Consider the following 26,792-nt stretch of genomic DNA (forward strand, 5'->3'; position numbering starts at 1 on the left):
TGAATCTTTTGATCGTATGTCATTTTAAGGACTTTTGGGATCCCAGTCAGGACATATTTAATCTGTTATTGTGTGCTCCTGTTATAGTGTGACATATGATTTAGTATTGTTTGGCATCAAGCAGGATTGAAATAGTAGGAAATGGGTAATACATTTCAAATTTGTACTGTACAGATGCCCTCAAATTATGTCTTACCCAGGGCCCCCCAAATCCTTATGAGGACAATAAAGATGATCAAGTGTAGTGTGGGCTGTGAACATGTGCAGCCAAATGCTGGTGGTGGCCGCAGAGCTACGTTAGATGGCAGGTGTCTTTGGAAGTACCTGGCTCACACAGACCGAGGGACAGTGTATGCTGATGGTGAAAGAAGAAGCCTGGGCTCCCAGCAATCCTCGCTCACAAATGGAATCTTTCTTCAGTACGGACAAATTATTACATAACTCCTAGGCTGTGGATAGGAGGTAACTAACCCCAGAAATATAAAGCAAAATGAACAGTTGTAGGCTGGGCCACCAAAAATGCTGACATTTTCGAACTTTCATAGATGTGGCAATTAGCTTCAGAAGTTTTTTTTATATATATATTTATTTCTCAGGTTATTAGCAAGACAATCAAACAACGTACAGTGTACAAGTGCGCTCACATTCCCCCCCCCCCACACAGTACAATACATGTTCAGTGGTGGCTGCTACAATCATTAAAAAAGAAAAAAAAAAAGGGCAGTATCAGCAATGGGAACGTCCAGAGTGTGACATCACAGTACATTTCCAATGTTCAACAGGTTCAACATGTCCATCGTCTGCCAACCCCAACCAATATAGCCGTTAATACATTGAGCTGGTACGTTCAGCATCGGTAGGTGTACAGCTCAGTAGATGAAAGGCTAGCCAGGAAAGACAAGTTATGCATACAATACACTTTCAATCGTCGCCAGCTTGTGCCAGTACATACGTCGTGTATGGACCCCATATGTCCCTAGGTCGGGACGCCTCCGGCAGACCTTCCGCATAACAAGTGAGATGGTCATGGCAATAAGCCATATCCCGCATCCATTGCGCCAACGTGGGCACTGGCCTATCATCCCAACACATGGCCACTCTGCGTTTAGCTGACTGCAGGGACAGAACTACTAACTTACTGACTCCTGCTGGGACTTTGGACACAATACTCAACAGGCATATCCGGACATCTCGCACAATTTGCACACCTGTCATTCTGGTCAATGCGAGTGTCACATCATTCCAAAATTTTAGGATTCTGGGACAGCCCCACGCCAGGTGTATAAAATCCGCTTCATCTGTACCACAACGCGTGCAACAATGTGAGTCTCTCAAGCCATACTTATGCAGTTGGGCAGGGGTATAGTACATTTGGTGCAGAAACTTATAATGAATAAGCTTAAAGTTGCTATGAACTGCAAAGCTCCCAGTCATTCGACAGCTTTCCTCCCACTCGTCAGTGGCTGCGGCAGGCACACATCCCATTTGGCCTTAGAATTAGTCTGTGCAGCACCCTCATCAGCTTGTGAGGCAAAGTAAAGACGTGAAACCAGCTTTATTTTAGTGGTTGCTGTATATAATAATTGCAGCGCCCCCAATGTATCCGGTTCTACCGGAAAGGTTGGATACAAACTGCGCAAAGCTGCCCTAAGCCTAGCATATGTAAACGCAGGCATAGCCTCAGGCACTCCAGCCGGTAGAAAGGTAGACAACGAGAAGAACGACCCCCCCATAAACACATCCCCATAACATGCACTTCATGCAGAACCTTAAGCGCTCCAGCATCACCGGTCACTGACAAGTCTGCATGGTGCAACAAGGGCATCGCAGGAGCATATAAAGGCAAGCGTCGCGCCCTCCGCCCAAGTTCAACCCAAGCCTCGGCCGTGCATTGTACAGTGTTAATCTCACCCCGCTCGTACACCATATGAGGATTTACTATTATTGCTTTCAAGGGGATAGGGTGCACCTTGCCCGCTTCAAAAGCGACATGTGGCGTGAACGGTGGTGCGTTCTGCCAGTAATACGCAAAATGTGCCGGTGCACAGAGATAATATAAATGCAAATCTGGCACCGAAAAACCTCCCAGTGCATAGGGATTTATCAATGTCTCCCACCCAACGCGAGATTTCTTGCCACCCCAGGCGAGGGTAATCAGTCATGAGCGCAGGGACGTAAAAAAATGTTGCGTCAAAATAATAGGAACATTCACAAATAAGTATAAAAATTTGGGCAGCACCACCATTTTAATTAAAGCGACCCTGTCTGCAAACGTCAGGGGCAGCCGTATACACCGAGCCACTTTATCCTCAAGCTTATACACCGCCACACCATAGTTGGCCCAAATAATTTCTTGCGGATCCTGATGCACCCAAATACCGAGGTACCGCACAGGTTCAGAGACCCATTCCAGGGGATAATTCAACGGCGTCATACTTTGGGTAAGCGCTAGTATTATGGACTTACTCCAATTAATAGCCAAGCCCGAGAACCATTCAAATCTAATGTGCTCCCGGAAAACTTGCTCAAGATACTGCGCTGGCTCTCGAATATACAAGACCATGTCGTCCGCATACATGGACACGGCCAACGGCCTCTGATAGAATCTCAATGGGGACTCAGCATGCCTCTGTCTCAACACACATGCAAGAGGCTCTAGCACAAGCGCGAATATTAAGGGTGAGAGCGGGCAACCCTGTCGAGTTCCCCTCCAAATCGGGAACACTTCGAAACATGGCCATTAACCCGCACTCGAGCCACTGGCTCCGTATATAGCAACCGAATCCAGCTTGTAAAAAAAACGGGTACTCCCATACGGTGCATCACAGCAAATATATAAGTCCATGCAATCGAATCAAACGCCTTTGTGGCGTCTAGCAGGACTGCCACCGCTGGAAGCTCCGGCTTCAGAAGATGCAATACCGCAAACAGCGCCCTCAGATTATGCGCTATGGATCGCGTGGGAATAAATCCCGACTGATCTGGGAGTACCATAACATTGAGTAAAAGACGCAGTCGTGTTGCAAGGACCTTAGCAAGTATTTTTTCATAGGTATTCATCAGCGATAGCGGCCTGTACGACTCGCATTTGTCAGGTGATTTACCCGGTTTCAGTAAGGTGACAATCAATGCCTCCCTGAGCGTGTCAGGCAACCGTTGCAGCTCAAACGCCTCTGTGTACATGGCCGCAAGATGTGGTAGCAACAGATTAGCATATTCTTCATAAAATTCAGATGGGAGGCCATCTGTGCCTGCCGCTTTTCCATTTGGCAGCACCGCAATTGCATCTTTAAGCTCTGCAGCTGTGATACGGTGCATCAGAAAATCTTGTTGTCCTTTAGACAACCACACTAAGGCGACGTCATCTAGGTATTGTGCAATTTCCTCCTCACTTGCTGTTTTCTTGCTCCCATACATTGCCCTATAATATTGAACAAAGTGCTCTGAGATATCAGCAGTGTCCATGATGGACCGGTCTTCGTCTGTAAGTGCCTGTTCCCCGCAATATCTAGCCCAAGGATCCATAATTCTCTGGGCTAGCACATGCCTGGGTCTACCACCCTCACCATAGTACCTAGCTGTACAGTGACATGATAAGTGGCGCACCTCCTGCTCTGCCACTTTGTTATTTTTGGTCACATGCGAGCGTATTGAAGCCAAAGTCGCCTCAGCAGGGGCCTCTTCATACTGTCGCTCTAGCCGCCCCAATTCGCGCTCCATCCGTCTCATGGAATCCCGCAACGACTTAAGTACCTCAGCCTGTAGCCCTATGCAAGCCCCTCTAATGGTCACTTTAAAAGCCTCCCAGACGACACCCATACTCTGCACAGATCCAGAGTTGTCTTCAAAATAATGTTCAATCGCCTTCCTTACTCCTTCTTTAAAAACCTGGTCCAACAATGCCGGAGGTTGTAGCCTCCAGCGGAATGGCGCCGGAGCATAGGTAGGGAGGAGCATGGCAAGCAGGACTGGAGCATGATCCGACAGAGTGTGGGGCAAATGCGAAATCCCGGATACCCATGCAGCGACATCACGCGTCTCCAACCAATAGTCCAAACGAGACCAAGTGTTATGTGTATACGTGTAACAGGTTCCATCTCTTTCCCCAGGGTGTTTCAACCGCCACACATCATCAAGACCCAAGTCACACATACCATCACGCACAGCCTGTGCAGCTTTTTTGACATGAGCAGTAGTTTGCGAGTATCTATCCAAAGTTTGATCCAACACATTAAAATCTCCCCCACAGAGAATAGCAGAGACTGGCAGACTATATACCTTGTTCCACAGCAGTTTGTAAAATTCCGGATCATCTACGTTGGGGCCATAGATATTAACCAAGGCAAGCCGCGTACCACAGAGTCTCCCCTATACAATAACGTACCTGCCTTCTTTATCAATCTCCACATGAGTAGTCACAAACGGGACATCTGTCTTAATCAGCACCATGACTCCCCGCGCATACGAGGAATAGGAGGAAGCAATCCGTACCCCAGCCCACCTTTTGGCCACACACTCCGCAGTGCGATCAGTTAGATGTGTTTCCTGTAGTAAAGCTATCTTAACATTATGACGGTCTAGATAGACCAACAACTGTCTCGTCGTTTTTGGGATTATTCAGCCTGCGGACCTTCCATGTAATACAAGTAATTGTACCTGCCTTATCCATTATTAATCAAAGGGATGCAATTGACAACATAACAGCTCATGGAGCCCAACAACAGATATGGAAGAAGAAATATCATCAGCACACCTTGCACAACTGCACATACAACATAGCATCAAACCATGCCCATTCCATCCCCCCAATACAGTATCACTCTGAACGACCCAACCCCCTTGTGCATCTCACATATCCCAAACCCCCCTCCCACTTCAGCTCCCTCAACATGCCAAAGCTCCTCCAGCCCACCCGGAATCCCCAACCCCCCCACCCAACACATCAAACCAAAGCCGGGGTACACCCATAAGTGGGGGCGCCGAGACAGAACACTCCCACGTAGTAGGAGTTGACCGAGCATGTACATCAATGCAATGCATCATTCCTCCCAAAAGTAGCTAGCACATAATATCCACCGGATCCCCAGCATAGCCCCCCAGACAATCAAACAGGGAGAAAATAAAGGGCACCAAACACCAGGATACTTGCAGCACCAAGCGGAACAATTACAGAGGAGAGTGCAGAGACCCCCAGTGCAATGTCACAAATGGCTGAAACTAAACTGCAAGAAACATCCAATATAGGAACAGACAGCATGATAGTCAGAATAAAGCAGAAGGAGCAGATCAACCAGTACCCAATAGCGCACAAAACAGACCAGACCCCCACCACCCATGCACAAAAGGAGACTATATAGTTCAATAAAACACATCAACAGCGACACACCCCCAAGGTAGCCTTGTGTCATAACATCATAGCCAATGACCAGAGTACACCTAGAGTCACATGTATAGGAGGAGCCTCAGGACAACCCATGGCACGTCTTCCATCACGCAGCTTCCTTCAGCCCTTCCTCATCAGGCGCCGCAGTGGAATCACGTTTCTTGCGTTTCAACTTTTTAGCAAAGTCCATAGCAGCCTTTGGGGTAGTAAAGATCTTATTATTGGCCGCAGCGCCGATGCGTAATCGGGCCGGATACAACATGGCGTATAGAACCCCCTCATTCCGCAGAAACTGTTTCACAGCTCCGAAATTCCCTCCGTGCCCCCTGAACAGTTACCGGGAAATCCGGGAAAAACGCGAGCGTGTTTCCCTGTTACTCGATGGTACCTTTCTCCCTGGCCAAACAGAGTATGGTATCACAGGCCCTGTAATTCAAAACCCTGGCTATTATTGGGCAGGGCGGAGCCCCAGGAACCGGCCGAGCAGCCAAGCAGCGCTGGGCACGTTCAATATGAACATATTGGACAATTGGTCCATGCCGAAAATATCGTGATGAGGCGCTCCATGTAAGACTCCAGTCTACCCACGATGGTGGACTCCGGCAGCCCCGTGACGCGTATGTTATTGCGCCGGGACCGCGCCTCCAAATCCTCATTCTTTGCCTGTATGAGAGACAACACCTTTTCCATATTCAATGTCTTGTCCGTAGCAGTAGTCAGCCCATCCTCCGCCGCCGAGACCCTCTGCTCCACCTCTCCCATGCGCGCACTCTATTTTTCGAGTTGCGAGGACATATGTTCCAGTCGGTTATTAACAGTAGCCATTGCCCCTTCTATAGATTGCAATGTTCGTTGCATGGCCACCAACGTGGCCTCCAACGTGGGTGAGCCCTCCAAAGCAGCGTCCACCTCCGAGGCAGCTTTCTGTGGTGTTTTGGGCGCCCTCCGGACCTCAAAGGAGAGTTTAGTTTGGTGCCTGTCTGTTCTCCCCATCGTCGCAGGATACACAATGAGTGGCAATAGATGATGGTGGAAGGTTCAGCACGCGCAGGATAGATTAAGGATTATTGGCTCGAGTTGCACCACCACTCCTGCTTTACTGTCAGAGGTGCACGAGGCAACCATGTAGGTATCAAAGCAGTCCCCCAGCCAGCCAGACACTAGCGCAGGTGAGGTACCCAGACATCACACGATGCCAAGTGAAGTACAGCAAAACCACCAAAGGAGCGAAGGCACCACTGTACAAGCTACAGTAAGACACCATATAGGCAGGCAGAGTGTGTTGCAACCATCAGACAACAGGCGCCACCATTGTTCAGGGCCCCACCAGGCAATTACTGCAGAGCAATGTCCATAGGAAAGTGACCTCCACCACAGACGTCGTGCCCCTTGCATGCCACCAGGCCCAGGGTCCACCGTGGCAGGAAGGCCCAACACCGCCCGTCGTTGCCTGCAGGCCCAATGCCTACACTTCTGTCTGGCGTCGCTGCTGCAGAGGAGATGTGCCTAGAAACAGAGAGCACGTCCAGAGGGCGGCCGACTCCCGGTTGCTCCCCGCCCCAGCACCAGGCCCCGCACCTCGCACAGCAAGCCGGGCGCGGCCCCAGCCCCAGCCCCAACCCCACCTCTGCAGGTCTGAGCCCCGGGAGACGCCGGCCCACTTACCACGCTCACTGCCGACGGGCTCTGCCACCATAGTGGAAGGGCCCCCCCACTCCACCGCTGGTTGTCAGGCACAACTCCAAGCCGCCCGGGCAGCGCCGCACTCCACGCCGATGATTGGCCGCTTCACAGACAGACAGGCTTGAGTGCTCCGCACCCGCAAGAACTGCCACCAAATAAACTCCCTGGCAGCCCCCGCCGTCACCACACCTTCAGAAGACCGGGGAAAGCGCACGCCTCGTCCACAGGTCCCAGCAGCTGTAGCTCCCCAGCCGCAATGCAGTCTCCGCCAGCTAGGCCGTCCAAGCAGCGCACCAAGGTCACTCTGCAAAACAGGCGGGCCGCAATGACGCCGCACCCGTTCCAGCCGTTGTTAAGGGGCGAAAATAACGGCCCCCACCGCCACTACAAACTTCAACAGTCCAGCCAAGGCTCCGCACAAAAGGTCAGATGTCCGGTAATAAGGCAAAGAGCTATATTCAAGTTCGTGGGCACAGGAATGGAGTCTCAGGCAGCAGAGCACCGCAATCGTTGCAGCAGAGAAAACAAAATCACCATACCGCACTGGACGGCGTTAACGAGGTATGATGCAGCAGATTATTGACGGATATTAGCTCGGTCAAGCAGAGCCTCACAGCAGTGCGGCCATCTTGCTCTGCACCCTCTAGTGCCCCTCAAATAGCTTCAGAAGTTATTGTCCAAAACAGTGACCTGGAGAAAATACATTCCAATGGGGAGCATAGGGGCAGGAACACCACTTGTAAGCCTCACTCACAAAATGCTGTGATTTGCTACATGGGCAAATTAGAAGAGCCTGCCATAGCAGTGCCTTCTAAATCTATATATATTAATCTCTTATTTTTGATACAAAAGTCACAAACAGCTGCACCATTCCTGGGTAAAAAAACCCTTATCATAAATTCACACGTATAGTCACATAACGTGAACCATTGTTCAGGTGTATCTGAAGTCTAACATAGATGAGTTGAATTGACCATGCATGGTCCGCCATCACCCATCCTGACTCAATTATTCACATTTTGCAAACAGAGAAAGGCAGGCAACAACTATACAATTGGGGGAATAGGGAGACCCAAGTTGGAGGCCCTTTTTTACCAGGAGGATTACAGGACTGGCAATGAAACGTGTAGCTACCGAGTTTCCGGACATTTTAGTATCCATCTTTAAACTGATTAGTTTTCAAGCAACCATGGCTTTTAAACTCTAGTAGATTGATGTTATGTTATGTTATGTTATACTATGTTATGTTATTGTATTTAATGTTATAATTTCAAGCCGCAGCAACTTTGGGCTTGAAGGGAGGACCATCTGAGGAGCCACATTCTTCAGTTTGTGCAGACATATGGGACTCTGTAATCGAAATTGACATTCAATCTAGAGATACTTGTGCCCTCAAACTAACCCTAATTTCTGACCAAAAGCTCTTTGTGATTAGCAAATGCCGTTGGTGTCCCTTTGGATAGGTGAGAGAGCTCCTGGATATGATGTCTTGTATGCCGGGGCCTTTAACACAGTATAACATTTGAGGAGTCTCATTATAAAAATGGAGAGTAACAGCTCTAGAATTTATCATGATAGGCACTTTTATTACGTCTGCATAGTTATGAAAGCTTTTTTGGGAGTGCTAATTCTCTTTACATTTCCCTCCGTAGGCTTCCTCACGTGCAAGGTGTAGTTCAAGCAGTTAGCTTTACATAGAAGTAGGGTACAGGAAATAACCGAATCTGAGCAAGACAGTCTGCCTTTCTCCCACAGAATGCTCCGAAATAAAATCAAGCACTCTATCACATAAATTCAACACATTCAAGATGAATCTATGATCAGTTATCATGGGGGTCTCAACTGCACTTAGGAAACGCCACACGATTCCAACAGAACACATAAGAGGGAACATGTTTCACAAACTCAACACAGACAAGATATGTAATTAAACTGGCCAGCACATGAGTTACAATAGCCCTACTACGAAACACACAGAGTTCCACAACATATTAAATAGAACACCACCCACATATTCAGCATGCCACACACTGCAGGCATGCAGTATGGTGCCTATCACAGTAGCTCCTCCAACAGAAAACATTAGCACTTTTAACATACATTGAACACAGATTCAGAAAGACTATACAACCAAAAGTACCAACATTACAAACACAGCACATACACAGAAGCACATGCACACCTATACTTAGCTATTTGGAGAATGTATGCGCTGTTGGTGAACACATACAGCCTTAACCCTTAACTATCCAGTTCACCCAAAGTATGACCAGCTCACAATACCAATAACACATCTTTACTCCATAAAGCAGACGCTGGTCTGCTTTGTTAACACTTGCATCACGTGGAAAGCCACCAGATTGCGGACAGCACCATAGGACAAAGCCAAAGGCAAAATGTGCACTATACAAATGCTTGAAATATAGTTTAACATGCAGATAAACTAAGCTACCGCTGATACATTTGAATAAATATAAAATATGAGAAAACCTATAGAGCAATGATGCAAAATACCAAACATTTAGCTTTGTATCTCAATTTAGGTTTTGAGTTTAGAAAAGGTTGATATATGAAATGTATGATGGGAAGCTTTTAAGTAGATCATTGGAGTGTTCACAAGTTGATCATCAACATTTATTAGAAGTGAGCAAATAATTCCACCATTATTTTGCTATATCATTTAGTCCCCTTTCCACATATATGTTTTGACCTTTTAGGCCTCGCCTCTTTCTTTTGGTACCTACTGGTTCTGGGTCAGGTTAAGTGGATATATTTTGTCAAGTGACCTGGTATTCACTTCTTAGACAGGACCTACAGTACCCACCTGACCTAATCGTTGCTTTCTTCTTAATGAAATACTTGTCATTTGTCAACCTGGATATACAGCGCCCTCGGGGAGCCACACCTACCTGCACATTGTCTAATGCTGCTTTATCTTGCTGCTCCTGTTTTCAGCATCTGTTACCCCTTACACTACTTAACTTCTGTTCTGATAATTTTGACTTGACTTTTCTGATTCGAATGAATTATCAGCCCACTTTCATCATGCAACCGCTATCCTCAAATTACCCTTTACACTTCATGGTGATTTGCCAACGTAAAATGAGCACTGAGGAAAATCTCCCAAATAGATTGAAGAGATGGCTAATTGCTAGCCATCACTAAGAGCTCTATGGCATGCATATAGCATGACTCCATGGCATGCATATGATAGTATGCCATATGCCAGCCACTTGACTGATGCATCAGGTAAAAATGTCAATTGGTTGTTCTCCTTGCCCCATTAACCTAGAAAAGAGAGTTTGTATGACACCTTCAGTGTGGTGCTTTGTTTTCGGTCTCTTTAGCTGTGTATTGTTGAAGCCATATTGAGCACTACAAAACATTGAGTAGTCTTTGCGTCAGTTCCTTGCTCCTGATTTGTTGTTTTTCTCACTTCTCTGATATTGCTTTGATAGCTTTCCTCGCTATTCTTGTGATTGTTGCTCATCTGATCCTTTTCTTCTCACTCTGTTTTGATTGCAAGACATGACCACTTTCACCACAGGCATCAGATCTTCCATTGCAATGCATACGAAGTAGTATTTTCTCTTCGTCTACATCTCTCTCTGCTGCCACATCTTCGGCCTCCAGACTCTCTTTGCTCAAACTTCCCCATCAGCACGTTCTTGGCTCTCCAGAAACCTCGGGCTCTTAGCGCAGCTCACTGTTTTGTTGGCAGGTGGTTATCTTAAAATGTTTTCTAACCATTCCAAGATGGCTGCGGTGCTTGCATATGCACATGCATGACAGACATTTCCTAATGGATTTTTGATATGCTTTAAGAAAATCCATTTTAAGATGGCTGCCATGGATGTGTGTGCATGTGCCGGATCATCTTTGAATGGATTTTATTAAAGCCTAAGAAAATCCATCCAAAGCTGACTGAGCTGTAAATTCTGCATTCACAGAAGTCATCTAAAAAAGAATTGGCAAAACCAATTGGTTCAGGGGTAGGGTTGCCACCTAACCATTTTTTTACTGCCACCGCCGGTATTTTACTGTCTCAGTTGGTACAACAATATGCAAAATTACCTAATGCGAAGAATACATAGAGCAAATATAAATAGAAAACACTTTTAAATTTGCTCTGGACATGAGTTATGACATGACAAATGATTGAAGTAAATGAAGACAGAAGGGTAATTTTACACATGAAGACATATGGTTTTGTTTAAAGTCACATTTTGTATCACATCCGAAAAACAACTACAAATGTCCGATATTTTTCTCTTGGAAAGGTGACAACCCTATTAAGGGATAGAGATTTATTGAAGTTGCCAGTGCCGGCTTTACCAGTAGTTTTAAGCACATACATCAAGAGCATAACACTTTGTTAAGTTAAGTTTTTCTGATTAGTTTATGGGGAATTTCATCCGCTAAATGCACTGTACAGAGTTTTGATGCAGATATCTGCTGTTGATATATTCTGTCTAGTCCTGGAGGTACTGTTGATTTCATGTGTAATTTTCTATTTCACTACAATCTTTGCTAAATACAGGAAATGTTCTACCATATTGTTCTGCTGATTCTCAAGATTGTACAATGATGGAATTTTGATGTATCTGTATGGATTTCCTGATGCCGGATGGTTTAAACTCTCAATAAATAAAAAAAGTTTTTAAAAAAAGAGAATGACTGAAGGAATGAATTTAAAATGTATATAGCGCTCGAATGAACAAGGGCATCTAGGTGCTCCAGCGGAGGAAAATGCCGGAGATGAGTAATAAATGTAAGTCGAGAAAAACAAGGGATTTTCCAGAATCATCTTTTTATATTCGGTCAGTGACATTGTATAAACCGTTTTTTTGGCTTCCGTATAAGTTTTTCTCCAGCGCCTTTCAGCTTGTCTGCATAGTTGCTTCTGGATGCGCAGTGAGTCACAGAACCAAGGTTCTGATTTCTTCAACCGTTTGCTAGTAAATGTTTTTTCTGGAGCTAGAATATTTACTGCAGTTGCTATCCAATTAGTAAAAATATTGGTGGATGTATTTACTTCAGGCATTAGTGTTGGTGTAGAGGCAGATAATGTTAATTGCAGCTGCTGTGGGCTGATTTCCTTCCAATTTCTCCCTTTAAAAGCAGAATAAGGACGAGTAAGATGATGGGACGAGGTAAGACCAACAGAATGGCCTTATGATCAGACCATGGGATTGGCAAAATCTCCTGCACTTTCAATTGAGGATTAGATATGAATATTCCATCTAGGGTGTGTCCAGCCTCGTGGGTAGGATGCTTGATCAGTTGTTCCATCAAGACTTTGGCCATCAGCTCTAGAAGCGAGATTGTATAGTGGTCGTTTATATTTTCTAAATGGTAGTTGAGGTCACCTAAGATAGAAAATTCCTGAAAGTCAAAGCTAGACTCGATGATATGACCTATTGTCTCTACAAACTTGTTCTTAGCCCCTGGTGGTCTATACAGCAGTATGACGTTAAATATATAGTTTTCACTGATAGTGATTCCAAATGAAAGCAGTTCACAATCAGGACCGCTTCCTGAAGTAGAGCTTTTCATCAACAAGGTGTCCTGGATAATAATCGCTATTTCCCCTCCCTGCTTATCCTGTCTGTCATTCTGATTAATAAGTATCCTTGGGGAATGGCTAATGATGGCTCCGGATCAGATGTGCCATCTGCCCATGTCTCCGTGACAAATGCCATATCTATATTGTGAGCTTCCAGCAGCTCGGCAAATTCAATGTTATGTTTAATTAAAGAGCGTGTATTCAGGAGTAGGCCCTCGAGGGACATTTGCAAAACTGTTTGCGGGTAAAGGACCTGATGCGAGTTAAAGCTGCATTTTGTTTTGGTGAAGAGGAACTTCATGTCACACAGAGGGCACACCTTAGGCTCTTTCAAAGGATCGAGTTGCGGACAGGAATCCTACATCTGGGGGTTAAGACTTACAAGAGTATCTCTTGTATATTTTAATCTTGATCCCAAGATCAGTAGGGAACGGACAGGGGGGTGGCCTTGAGCCCGATCCAGGCACGGATGGGCACAGATGGGCTTGCCTTTGGCGTGCCTGCGGCACGCCCTCTGCACATCCGCTCCGGAATGCTGCTTAAATAGCAGTGAGTCAGGTGTCTCGTGCACACATCAGTTGTTCCCAACCCGGAAGTACTAGCCAGGCATGTCCGGTCCCTCAGCCCTCCGCAACAAACTGCATAAGCCGCGGCGGAACGGGCAGGGACGGAAGATCACAACAGCTGCCACCCTGATTAGCAAGCTAAAACGAAACGCTGGTAAGCTTTGTGGAATGATGTACAAAAACCAATTACAATCCTAACAGGTGGAGTAAAAGTCTAAAATGAACACAAAGTGTCAATCTCAATGCGGTTTTTAAAAATAGCAGCAGGGCAAAATGATAGGTGACAAGACCTACCGCTGGTGTTCTCACGTCCCGCCGGCATGCTGCTTAAATTGCAGTAAGTTGGGCGTCCCATGCACAATTCAGCTGTTCCCAACCTGCAAGTGCTAGTCAGGTTTGTCCGGAACATTAGCCCTCCGCAACAAACGGACCAAGCCGCGGTGGAACGGAGCGGGGACGGAAGATCACAACAGCTGTCACCCTGATTAGTCAGCTAAAACGAAGGGCCTGTAAGTTTTGTGGAATGAGGTACAAAAACCAATTACGATCCTAACAGATGGAGTAAAAGTCTAAAATGAACACAAAGTGTCAATCTCAGTGTGGCAAGACCTACCGCTGAATTCCAGATATAATCAATCTGTAAGAAAATAACATGAAACATAATTTGCACAAGCACCAATGCATCTTGGACAAGTGTCCTTTCTTTAATATTTCATGCAAATGTTGCTGCAAGTTAAAAATATCTTGTGACACTTTTTTCTAAATTTCTAAACAATGTCAAGTAACCTCTGTTTGGACATTATTTGTCCATGTGTCTGTTTTTCTGGGTTGTCATTACAGTTCGACTGATGGAATCTGTCCGGCGCATGGACATAAACAACCTTATGGCTTTTTTGCATACATCTGCTTCTGCAAATTCAAATGAGACCATTTTGTTCTGTTGTAAAATCCTGGAACATCGAAAAAAGGTAACTGTGATTCTCCATTGCTTTACTGGGCATTCTAGGGAATAAGAGGCAATGTGCTTTATTTACACATGTGGTTGTCTAATGGTATGATATATATCATGTATGTGAGAATTTCAGAGTATTATATGATATGGCAGTAGAAGCCTTATCATGGAATACAGTCACAAAAACTGTCTTGGGTCCAGTCAAGCTTGTTTGTCTCACCTTTGTTCAACCCTGGGTATCTGGGGGTTCGAGCAGCAAAGCTTGACAAAGGAACTTAGTGTAAATAATTTAACAGCACCAAACAATGGAATAAGAAAGTCACACAAGAGATACAACAATACTTTATGAAAATAGAACGTATTTTTATAAATTGTTAGAATCCATGTTCATCAAATTTCATTGGAGGTTCCGGAGATATGTATTTTGAAAACAATAAAAAAAACTTTTAATACAACCGAAAAAAACGGCACTGGTCATCAAAAGTTTGTACATTTTTGAAAAGTTTAAACAGTTAGTTTGGCAACTTCGGCATGTCTTAAGGTCACTTTGGGCAGTGACCTGGCCACCTGACCCTTTTTCAGTTCAGTTCCAGCCGTTAGAAAACAACCACCATAGAGAACAATGAAGTGGTTCCTATGCTGGGGATGCAGGCAGAAAAGATGTTCAAATATCATCCTGGAGCTGTGCAGTCGACAAGGGTGAGCTGTGGGTGATTTCTTGGTGCATGGGTGAGGTGGGGCAACTTTGGCCACTGCATGTGAGGTCCCATGGCATCCTCTTTGTGACAGTCGAAGGCCAGCAGCTGCTGGGCTACTGATCTGCCGACACAGCAGTCACTGGGACTATCCTTGGTAGAGGCTAATGTCCCTCTAAGGCAAGAAAACCTTTGATAGCAGTTCTGGTTCCAGCAGACTCGAGTTCAACTTTTGGCTACATCGGAGATGTCTCTAGGAGCACTCAACAGCAGTCAGTGGTGATTCCTCTGAAGAGGATACCGCTTTGCTGGTTTCAGCTTTCTCAACTTTGGTATCCATGATGCTGTTCCAGGGGGGCAACCAACTAACCCTTGGAGTCACTGCTTCAATCTGGCTCTGGGATCAATGTTTTCCCAAGCCGGTAAGCCGCAGGCACAGTCCAAATTTTACTAGTCCAAAGTGCAGCAGGTGCAGTCCTTCCAACAGTGAATCCTCTCTTTGTGCTGTTCCAAGGGCAGGAGGACAGTCCTTGTTGGGTTCTTTTTCCAAATCCAATGTGTAATGAGGTTTAGCATGCCAGGGGTGCCTATTTTATCCTGGGAAAGTGCCTGGGGGACAACGTGGTCACTATCCAATGGGCTAGTAGGCCCACTCCTTTTTTTGCGACAAAGTTCAAGTTATGTGTGGCATTTCGCAATCTCACAGTGCAATATTCTTGCTACTGTTAAGCCCACAAGAAAACAGGTTTGAGGTCAGTGTTTCCCTCTCTGTCTCTGCCTCCAACTTGTCTGCAGGAACAATAGTCATCCTGCTCGGTTGTGTTGTCGCCCTTTAAAGGTGGCATTTCCTTTAAGCCTGCCTTTTGGACTAACACCTCAGTTGGTCTTTCTGGTAGAGGAGGTGACACCTCACTCTGTGGCAACTGCCTTTGTTCTTATGCCTTGGAATTGTTCACATGTCTCCCCAGGTAGGTAGAAAGCTGTCTGTTGGCTCGGGCCTGCACAAAGCCACTGGACTAGCTAGGGCACAGAGTGTCAACTTTCTAAAAGCTGCTTAAATTTAACAGCGACATTAATTTCGATTTGGGCATCAAGTTGAATTTGATGTACCTAGTAAGGTAGTCCAATTCAGAAGTTAGCCGGACTAACTTTCCTCAGCAAAACAACAACTTTAAGGGTTTTGCTGCTAAGGCTATATAAACTTATATGTCTTGCTTAACAATATGCAGCTCCCTGCCATAGGGGTCTATATGGCTTCCTTAGGGGTGAATTACATATATCATTAAGGGAACGGGTGGCTTTGACATTAATGGCAATGGCATAGTCAAACTAGCATTGTGAACACTACCCTTCTAGTCTGCAGTGGGAGGCTGGTAGCATTTTTGTCTTTTGCCACACTCTGCGCCAAATACTAGGGACTCACAAGTAAGTTAGTGCTTGCAAATTGGCGTCATCCAATTCAAGAAATCTTTTATAATGGGTCAGTACACTGGCACTGGGGTCAGGTTAACAGGCCTCAGTGCACAGTCGAAAAAACTGCAACTAGTACTCAAATGGGGGCAAGACCTGGGGTGGTAACATGCAAAAAGCCCGTTTCCTGACAGTGTAGGGTTGTAGTGTGATGTTTTTTGGGCCCTAAGGTACTGCAAAGACTGTGTGGTTTGAAGTAGAGTTGTATAAGGTTAGGTTGTCTTTGCTTGTAGTGCAATGCTTTGCTGTAGTGTACAGAATAAGTAAGTTATAGTGCGGTGTTGCAGTGTTATATCATATTTTTGTGCAGTGTACTATAGTCTTGTGTAGTCTGTCAGTGTCATGCAGTGCTGTAGTGCATCTATGTGTGTTTTGTTGTGTTATGTTGTAGTATGATTCAGAGATGTATTGGAATGCATTCCATCGCTGTGTTGTGTTGCAAGTGCCTGGAACGACAGATTTTCATCTAAAGCATCCATTAAGTATACATATTGATATCGTACTTCATGGATGAGTCATTAGAGAAAACAGTATTGTAACCTTTGTTTGAACATTTCAACTCTGTTCGGTCAGATACTGTGGGAGAAAATGGCAGACACTAACCTCTCACCAAAACATTTCATGGCAAATTCCTTCTTGGATTGAAAAAAGAACAGTTACACTGCTAGTTTGCTGCAAAAAATGCTTGGGGTCCGCAACCTAGAACCAGAAAGACTGGATCATGCCAGGTATTCAAGATATCCCTGTAAAACAAATGTACATAAACTTCATCGAAATGAAGATCATTTAACCACTCTGAGATTAATCCAGAAATGTAACACAAATCTTGCTTTGAGGGACTTATTGTGAAATACCCTGATCCAGATTACAGCAAATCTGTGAATGGAAAGCTCTCATGTTCAGCTACTTTTGTCCTTACAATATTATGTTAAGTGTCATCTAAAGGAGCCATTTGTGAGACGTAAGAATGCATGGCTAGTTTCTACTCTGGATAGTGATAATTAAGAAAAATCTGGCACAAGGAAAAGGTCAATATTTACGGTCACAAAAGACTATCAGCCCTATTCACAAAAGTAGAAATACCTGAAAACGTGCACATTTACTCTTAGACTTTGTAGTAACTTTACTGCTTTTGGCTATTCACCGTTTCCACATATAAAGTTACAACACAGTGGAAATGTGCATATCCTCGTTTCCTGAAACTAGAGGGTGGAGGCAAATGTATAAGTGACTAGTTGCCATTGGTAACGTTTCACACTTATTTCACCAGGGCAGAATTCTCCCTATGGTATAGTATTGGGGATTTTTAATCTTTAAAATAAGTTAATGAAAATATTTTAATGTATTTAATTTTTTTTTAAACCTAAAAGAAATTAAAAATAAATTCTACCGCAATACTATCTTGAAAGTATGTTAAAATATTTCCTGTAAGTATAATAAGCTAATACAAAATTATTTATTTAAATATTTATTTATAAAATCAACCAGACAGTAAAATGTATATTTTTATTTAATATGAATTAAACATTACTAATTGTTTGTTGGTAAATGTATTTAAATTATAATAACTGTAATTCATTTATATATATATATATATTTTTTCAACTCGGTCCCCCAACGAACACAAAATCCATTGGAAGGAAATGAGGCCGCCACTCCAGTTCACTTGTTCACGGGACAACCGTGAACAAGTTAGTTGGGAGCTAACGAAACGCGTTGGTTTTAAAGCTGTGACTAAAGCTGTTATGAACTTAAGAATAAATTAAGTTGTGCTCACGAACTTTGAAAGTGACTGGAGTGGCGGCCTCATTTCCTTCCAATGGATTTTGTGTTCGTTGGGGGACCGAGTTGAAATTTTAAGCGACTTTTGGTTCCGTCGCGTGAGGCAACGCACCTGCAGGCAGCGCCGTACACGGGGGTGCAAACTGAACCTAACAGTGTTGAAACAAATATATATATATATATATATATATATATATATATATATATATATATATATATCCATACACGTTTCCCACCAGTTCCTCCGAACTCACAACGGGTGCCTCCAATTAGCGGGGGTGTGACCCATTTCATTCAACAACCAAAAAAGCAACTGGAAAAACTCCCGGGGCATTCAACATAACTTTATTGGCCACATACGCGTTTCAGCAATCAGCCTTCATCAGTGTGGCAAAAGTAAATGTTCGAAATAGGCAGAACCATGAGAATTTAAGCAATTTAATGTCACAATTGGCTATTTTCTATCCAATCGGGAGGCAGTAGTTGAGCCAGTAGGCAGATGGTGAACCGACATCTCCGTTTGTTATTTTAAGGACTGTGTGACTTGTATGCCCAATGGAAAATTTGAGATGTCATCAGTGATGTCATCAGTGATGTCACTGAGCATGTCATGAGTGATGTAATATGTGACGTCATCAGCAGTGCATTGCGTGGGCACGAGTTATAGTTAAGTCTACTGACTATTTCTATGGTTTTGTACAAGTGAAATCTCCAACTAACTATAATGTCCCTGAAAACCTATGTTTTTTTCAGTGTGGGGTCCAACTAGCCCACTTGGTACATCCAGTAAATGCCACAGTGGAGCTTGCCTCTGATTGGCTGCCAACACTTGTAACCAGGAAGTGTTGACAGCCATCTTGTCATTTGGTATGAGGGGAAAGAAAAAGGTGAGAAAAACGATTAAAAAAGAAGAAAAGGGGACAGGGTAAAAGCACCCTGATCCCATAGGCCTGATCAGGGGGTCCCACAGGGCCAAAAGAGCACTTTTTTTGGCTGGATTTTTGCACCCAGCGTGACTCCGGCCAAAAATATTTTAAAAACAGAAGCACGGGAACCTCATGTAGGTGGCGCTTCAGAAGGTGGCAGACCAAAGGGTCCATTAAGGGAATGTAGAGGAGAGGAGATAAAGAGCATTCTTGCCTAGTCCCCCTCATGATAGGGAACAAATCCACGAGGGAGCCATTGACTCCCAGGCGTGCCACAGGATTAGGATATAAGAGCATGACCAAGGAGATGAGTGTGGTGGGGATTCCCAGTTTGATCCGAGCTTTTTTCAAGAATGGCCACTCCAAGGAGTCAAACGTCTTTTCGGTATCCAATAGGGTAACTACAGCAGGTGTTTTGCGGGAGATCCTGTTGACCACTGCAAAGAGATGTGGGTGACTTGTTGTTTGAAAGCTTTATAGAAAACTGTCATAAGGCCATCAAGGCCAGGGCCATTGGACCTGTCTAAAGAGTCGATCACCTGGGTGACCTCCTCGCAAAAAAACGTCTTGCTAAAAAATTGTCATTGGCCATCAGTGGGCCAGACCTATGGTGATCTCCACCAAGTATGAAGGAGTTCATAATATCATTGGGACTATGCAAGGACATCTTCGCCAACAAAAACAGAGGACTCAGAGACGGTGCGCAATTCAGCGACATAACTACCTAGGCGATTAGGGTGGATTATCCGTGCAAGAGTGCGGTCGGGTGCGCCCCCTCACCATAGCACGGAGCCCTATTGTGTTTCCCAAGATATGCGATTTCCCTATCAGCCAGATCGCGAAATTCAGTCAACAATACTAAACGTCAATGGAGTTGGAGGCCGCCGCCTTATGAGGCACTTAAGTCAATACCTTGGAGGTCTAAAAGCATTGTGGTTGGGAGTGAATATCTCATAGGATACTCAGATGCTTAGATATGCACGCCCCACAGATATATGTTTTAAAGGCCTTCCAGAGGGTTTCCTGTGTGGAGACCATGCCCGAGTTCATTGCGAAGTATTGGACGATGGAATGATGGAGTTTGCTACAGAAGACAGGATCATGTAGAGCCTAGTAATGGATACTCAAGGTGCGCTCTGACCTACATCCATAGGGGACTTGTAGGGTTAGGAGAACAGGGCTATGATCTGATAGTTTGCAGTAGAAGTTTTACCTTTGTAGTCCAGAGTGAAACATTAGTGGACAAGAACCAATAATTTAGCCATGTCAAAATATCATGTGGGGCAGAGTAAAAGGTATAACCAGGTGTGGATAGCTGTCGAACACATCAGATATCCTGCAGAGCATAAGCGTCTGCAATATAAGGTGGAGTGCTTCCCATGATTGGGGATAACCACTCAGCTGGGTACTAGAGTCAATGCTAGAGTATGTACCATGTTGAAATCCCCACCCAGAAGAGCAAAGTTGGCATCTGCATGTCCCATATGGGCATAAAATTCCTGAAAGAATTGTGGATCCTCAGTGTTCGGGGCATATATGTTGACTAATAGAACTCGTTTCTCAGTGAGGCTGCCTTGTAGGATTAAATAGCATCCATTTGGGTCCGAGTGACATTTATGGAGGGAATAGGGGCCGCTTTTATGTATGAGGGGGCAGAATCCACGGGAATAGGAGCTGTGACAGGAGAAATAGCGGGGTGCCCCCCAAGCAGTAGCATATGATCGGGTGCCATTGGGTAGGAGACGTGTTTCCTGAAGGAAGGCATGTCGGGACAGATATGAGAGGACTTGCCTTTACGTGGATTATTGATGCCACATATCTTTCATGTAAGGAAAGTAATGTCTATCACCTCTCCAGGCCCTGTCTGAGACGGCATAGAGTAAACAGGTGTGAAAAGAACAGCGCCATGTCATGAGCTGGCATATAGTGTACCTGTTGTGCAAAGGGTAACAAACAAATAACAAATACAAACAAATATAAAACTTAAGAGAAAGCAGAAAGGGCGCACACCTACCACCCCCCCACCCCCACCCCCACCCCCTCACCCCCGCTTAATAGGAAAACATCCAATAAAGCCCAGAAAAGGAGAAACAAAGAACTAAACAATCCCAATGAAGCTACTGCAGTGTTCTCCATGGGGGAGAGTTGACGTGTTTGCATGGTGTGGCCCGTTTCTAGAGGAATAGCTGAAATAGAAAGGAAGAATCAACCACATATAAACAGCATTTGTAAGGAAAAAGTAATAAGAAGCCAATTATGAGCAAAGCACACTGTCTGAGGCAGTCCACAGGTGTTATGCAGAAGTAGTCCCTATTTTGAGAGAGAATCCAAATACTGCAGGCCATATCAGCACTAAGGGGACTAAGGAGCAGGAGTCGCTGATCCAGTACTTTGCAGCATGTTCTGTCTAGAAGAGGAGGACTTGAAAGCAAAGTGTTTGCAAAAGTCGTTTGCCTCTGCTGGGTTGTCAAAGGAGCGAGCCTTCCCATTGACCTCAACTCGTAGCCAGGCAGGGTAGAGCATATCTTATTTAAAGCCCAACTTGAAGAGAGAGTTCTTAACATCGCTGAATTTCCACAAGTTTCAAAACCTTCAAGGTGGGGAGTCATACCCTGGGTAAGGTCCCAGCTTTCTCTTACCTGCTGGTGGTATTTGATGCTAATATGAGTTGTAAACCCCTAGTTAAGGGTAAGACTTGTGATTTGGTAAAGACCACGGGGACTGTAGTTAGCGTTGCACAGAGGTTGGGCTCATGGTGACTGGACCCTCTAGTTAAGTTTTTTTGGTCCAAGTGCATCTCCAAGGAGCTATATGACTGTGATGTATGGGTTACATGACGGTCGATAACATTTAACTCACAGTAAATACATTTTAAGGTGTATTCTGCGGGTCCACAAAGTACCCCAGCTTATTTAGTTCATGAGGAACTTAGTTTTAAATACATTGGTGACCTTGTTGCTCTCAGACCCTTGCTGTGCTGGATCAAGATATAGACTGGGGAGGGATGCCAACTAAATAGACTGATTATGTCTGATTGTCTGACCCTTGACAACATGCATCAAATCCCTTGGATTGCTTATGTGAAGGCAGCTTTTACCAGCATGGCTTGAGTGAACATATACTGCAATTATTACTCCCCGTACCCCCTGGAACTCAAAAGAGTGAGAGACTTGTTTCTCAAAAGACCCTTATTACAACATGAACACATAGAGCTTGTGAAACCCATTGTATAGGGGCATTTGTTTTTAAAAACTGTTCAGGGCATGGAGCTTTCCTTTCTCTCCTATCTAATGAAAGGGATAGATTTCTGTTGGTACGATTCAGGGTTAACGTGCTACATCATCTTTTGGCCACATCTAGTGGGCAGTCTCTTTCAGGCACTTAGGTCCCTGTGGATGCAACAATATGTCTCCATAGGATACCCTACATTTTGTTTTGCAAATATTTGAGCTTGCCTAGGAAGCAGTTCCTCTTCCCTTTACTGAAAGTTCTGAACTTCTCACAAGGATACCTGGCACTTATGTATCTGCAGCTCCTGATGATCAAGCATTATCTTTTTGCTGTTTCATGCTTTCTACATGCTGCTTTGAGATCAAGACAATCTAGACCTGATTAACCTTGATGTGATGCATGAGATTATTAAATGTGTTGTTACTGTTGACACATTCGTATTTCTTTAAAAAATGTTAAGCCTACTTGTTTTTACTATTTTATAAACATAGGATTTTATGTTCTTGTATGGTTGTAATTATAGCCCAATATTTGTATGCTGACAATATGTATATATAGTTGTATGCCATGTTACCTACTGGCAGACACCAGTAGGTAGTTATAGTTTGGACCATTGGACCATGTTTCCATAGGAAAAGGGTTTTGTAACTTGTTTATATCTTTGGCGTAGTTTGACAAATCTTCACTATTAGTGGGTGTGTGAGTGGCTTTATTGATGAGTAAGTGGTTGTGTGAGTACTTGTATTGGTCTTTGAGTGATATTGTTTGTGTGTGAGTGGGTGCATGCGAGGTTATATAGGAGTGTGAGAGGGTGTGTGAGTAGTTCTGTGGATAATGTCATTAGTGATGTCCTCAGTGATGTCACTGACCATGTCATGAGCGATGTAATATGTGAGGTAATAAACAGTGCATTGCGGGCCCGTAAGTTATAGTTAGATCAGATTTTGTATAAGTGGAATCTGAGCCTACCTATAACGTTCCTGTAATCTTTTTATAGTGAATAATACATCAATCTATATATCTATAGATCTATCCACTCTCTATATTCACTTGAGCAACAAAAAATGGCCAGAGACACTGCACGGCTTGAAATCTGAAGAGACCACCATTGCAATAAGGCCTGAGAGTAAAGGGATCCTTTGTTTGTTTATTTACATATATTTTTAAATCACCTACTGGCAGTTGCCATTAGGTAGGAGGACCCAAAACAGCTTTTCCTCATGTAAATTCCCATAGGAATTTTGAACGTGACTATAGCCCGAACTGCTGAATGGAATTACACCAAATGTGGCAGAAAGCATGCTCTCGTAATTTGGTTTAAATCTGTTCAGTAGTTTTTAAGTAAAACAAAGATATATGTATATATGGAGATGCAGAAGGTCTGCAGATCCGACAGTTCTCATAGTGAGATCTGATTGGCTGCCAACACTTCTACTAGAAAGTAGTGGTAGACATTTTGGGACTCAGAACTTGGCCCGACTCACAAGAAAAATGGGGAAAAAATGCAATGGGGTGGGGTAGGAATACTCTGACCCCCTAGGACTGGTTGCGGGGTGCCCCAGGTAACCGTGCCTGGGCAAAAATGTTTAGATTTAAATTTTTCTCTGATTTTCCAGAGGATCTTTGGCCAAACCCAAAAAAATAAACAAGTACAGTCTCCTTTGCTTGTTTTCTTGAATTCCCTGGATGGTTAAGGTCCTGTGTGGTTTTTTTTTTACAGAGTTTTATATAGCGCAAACTTGACCCTAATTGGGTATCAGAGCGCTTCACATAGCTCCAGTTGCATTACTTGAGGGCACATTCATTTTTGTATATTCATATAGGTCAGGGGCATACGTGGCCCACTTCCCTAGCATGAGCCAACCCTGATGTCCCCATTTCCCGGGGCCCAGCTTTATAAAATATTGAGAGGGCAGCACGTAGGGCCACTACCGTTTTCAGCCTCGGACCCCATGTTCTGGGGTACAGATATAGGTAAGAAGGGTGAGGGGGGCATGCAGACCCCCTCCCTGGGCTGATTTAAGCCCTGGGGACCCCATTCCCCGTTGTCCAGCCCTGTTACTAATGGGGAGTAACTATACCTTGTGCCCTAAGGCAACTATAACTCGCAAGGTCACCATGCACCTCACATTTTACTTCACTCATGACATCTTCAGTGACATTATTGATAATAGCAGTGCAACTTTTGCTGTTAAATTGTTGATGAGATAACAGTTCATGGCGAGGTTGAGCTATAATTACCTTAGGCACAAGTTATAGTTACTTGAGATAGCTCTAGCTATAACTGCTGAATTTCTATGGTTTTGAGTGTGGAAAATCTGAAGCTAACTGTAACTACCCTATAACCTTTGGTTTTTAATGAATATATATATATATACCCAATTACCTTTCCCTAAAGCTCTCCCATTTAGTAATAACTTTTCCCTGTTTCCAGCCACTCACTCCCATCCCTCCCACAGGTAGTACAAAATTATAGGTATATGTGGGGGGCAAAGATCTCGTAGTAAAGATAAGAGAGGTGGAGGCAGAGGTCTTCAGACAAATGTTTTGGGTTAAGCATTTTGCAGTATGTTGCAGTTTGTGAATAAGTTCCTGATTGACTCTGTTGTTCACATGTATGAAATGTACCTTTTCTTCCAGTTAACACTCCTGCAGGAACTAGCCATTGTACATTGTATGCATACTACCATCACTCAAAGGGAGGTGACAATGAGCAACATGTTGGTGACTGCTGACACTCTGGATAGCATCCTGATGGACTCGGTAAGCAACACGTTCTCACCGACAGATGGTGATCATTCACTCAGTCTTGGAAAACCTTAGAACCTTCAGGGCAAAGCAGAATTACTTCTGATCATTCAGTCAGACCTTTGGTATTCCAGATAGTTCCATCATGGTCTGCAGCCAGTATGAAAACTAACAAACTAACAGTGTTGCGATTCAATGGTTAACAGGGTTAGACAGATGGATCTCTCAGAGTATCTAAAAAAATGTGCACAGGATGATTAACTTGTCGCCACAATGGATGTGAGTAGAGAGGCTGGCAGAAGTAGTGCATGGGAGACACAACAGGGCACAAAAAACCCAATATATTACTGACATGAAAAAGTCTAATCAGTTACCCAAAGGAAATAGAAGGGATTTTGTTGGATTGGGGATATCATGGGAGCTACAAGAAATATAGTAGCTCTTATAACGAGAACACTGTCTTAGTTTTACAGTGGGTGGCAATGTAGAAATCAACAGAACTATATATCAGAATATTACATATAGAATATCATTTGACGGAGGCAAGATGGCGGCCGCCAGCTCAGTCGTGTGAGCTGGTAGCTCCTGTCCGCCTACACCCGTGAGGAAGATGTGCTGTGGATAGTGAGAGGACGAGAGGGCGAAAGTGGATCTGAGCACTTACCGAGGTGTGCGAAGCTCAGTCCTGGTACTATTGGCATGTTCAGGTTTGCCGCGACAGCTATTTTTCATTATCTCAGCAAAATCTGATTTGGATACATTGTAGCCACAAGTGGCCAGGCGTGGATGCCGAGCCGAGAAGCAGCCACTGTTGCAGGCAAAACTACTGGAGAGTCGAGAACAGAATATCGTAGAACACTGAAAATGCCGCCTAAAGGTGAGAGGGAAAGCCCGGACCCTGGCTGATGGTGCTACGGCTGCTGCTACCGTGGCGGACGTTGGAACTGTCTCCGGAACGGGAGGAAAAACCGCGGAGCCGCTGAGCGGTAAGAAAGCCTCTAATCTTAATGGTAAAACAAATAAGGGCGTTAGCTGTGCTCGTGGTAACTCTACGGGCATAGTCAGTCCCGCGAAATGCACTATCCCACAAATGTTCTCACAAGGCAAGGGTGGGAAGAGTGAGAAAACGGGGATCCAGGGTATTCCGAATCCCCAAATAGACAAGATCCCATGAACATTGGGTGTTGAAGCTGTTGTTGGTCCCCCCGGTCATCAGGAAGTTATGAAGGAGAGTTCAGGTGCTCATCAGATTTCTCTGTATGACGCTGTTGCCATGGACAATTTAATATCTGGCAGCAATATGGATCTGGCTATCGGCGCTGGTAAAAAGGATGAGCGCAATCCTGCAGGAGTGAACAACAGTGGGGTGAACCCCCGGAACTGGGTAGCCAAGATACTGAACCAGTTGTACCACAGAAGCTTTGTAATGATAATAACATTGTGGTTAGAAGGGAAAATGTCTCAGTTGGCTTGGCTGGGGCTCTTAATGGGACAGAGTCACTCAGTCTAGATTCACTAACGAAGGAGGCAGAGTTGGTGGATCTTGTGGATAAGTTCTTGTCATCATCAGATCATTCGGATCATTCGGATATATCCAGTGAGGAGATGATGAGAAATGGGAAAATGCCTATGGCTCAACATAGGGATGAGCTGAGTGAGCATAGTACTAAATGCCCTAAGGATACAGGAAGGGATTCATCGGAGGGAAGCCCGCAGACAATGCGGAAGAAAAGGGCTTTGACAGAGGAGTCTTGCTACTTTGCCAATTCCTCTTTACCAGTGTAAAAGTC

At 44.5% G+C, this 26,792-nt stretch overlaps 1 protein-coding gene across 2 annotated transcripts in view; it reads left to right on the forward strand.

The window, feature by feature from the left end:
* LOC144754604 (uncharacterized) overlaps nucleotides 1-26,792 on the forward strand; it is a 178,999-nt gene that overhangs the window by 131,788 nt on the left and 20,419 nt on the right. The window contains exons 4-5 of one of the 2 annotated variants that reach the window (XM_078642614.1): nucleotides 14,039-14,166; nucleotides 24,895-25,017. In XM_078642614.1, coding sequence (XP_078498740.1) covers nucleotides 14,039-14,166; nucleotides 24,895-25,017 — 251 coding nt within the window. The remainder of the gene's footprint in view (nucleotides 1-14,038; nucleotides 14,167-24,894; nucleotides 25,018-26,792) is intronic. The other variant, XM_078642615.1, reaches the window with a different exon arrangement.

The sequence above is a fragment of the Lissotriton helveticus genome, chromosome 5_1 (assembly GCF_964261635.1).
Source record: "Lissotriton helveticus chromosome 5_1, aLisHel1.1, whole genome shotgun sequence".
Taxonomy (NCBI): Eukaryota; Metazoa; Chordata; class Amphibia; order Caudata; family Salamandridae; genus Lissotriton; species Lissotriton helveticus.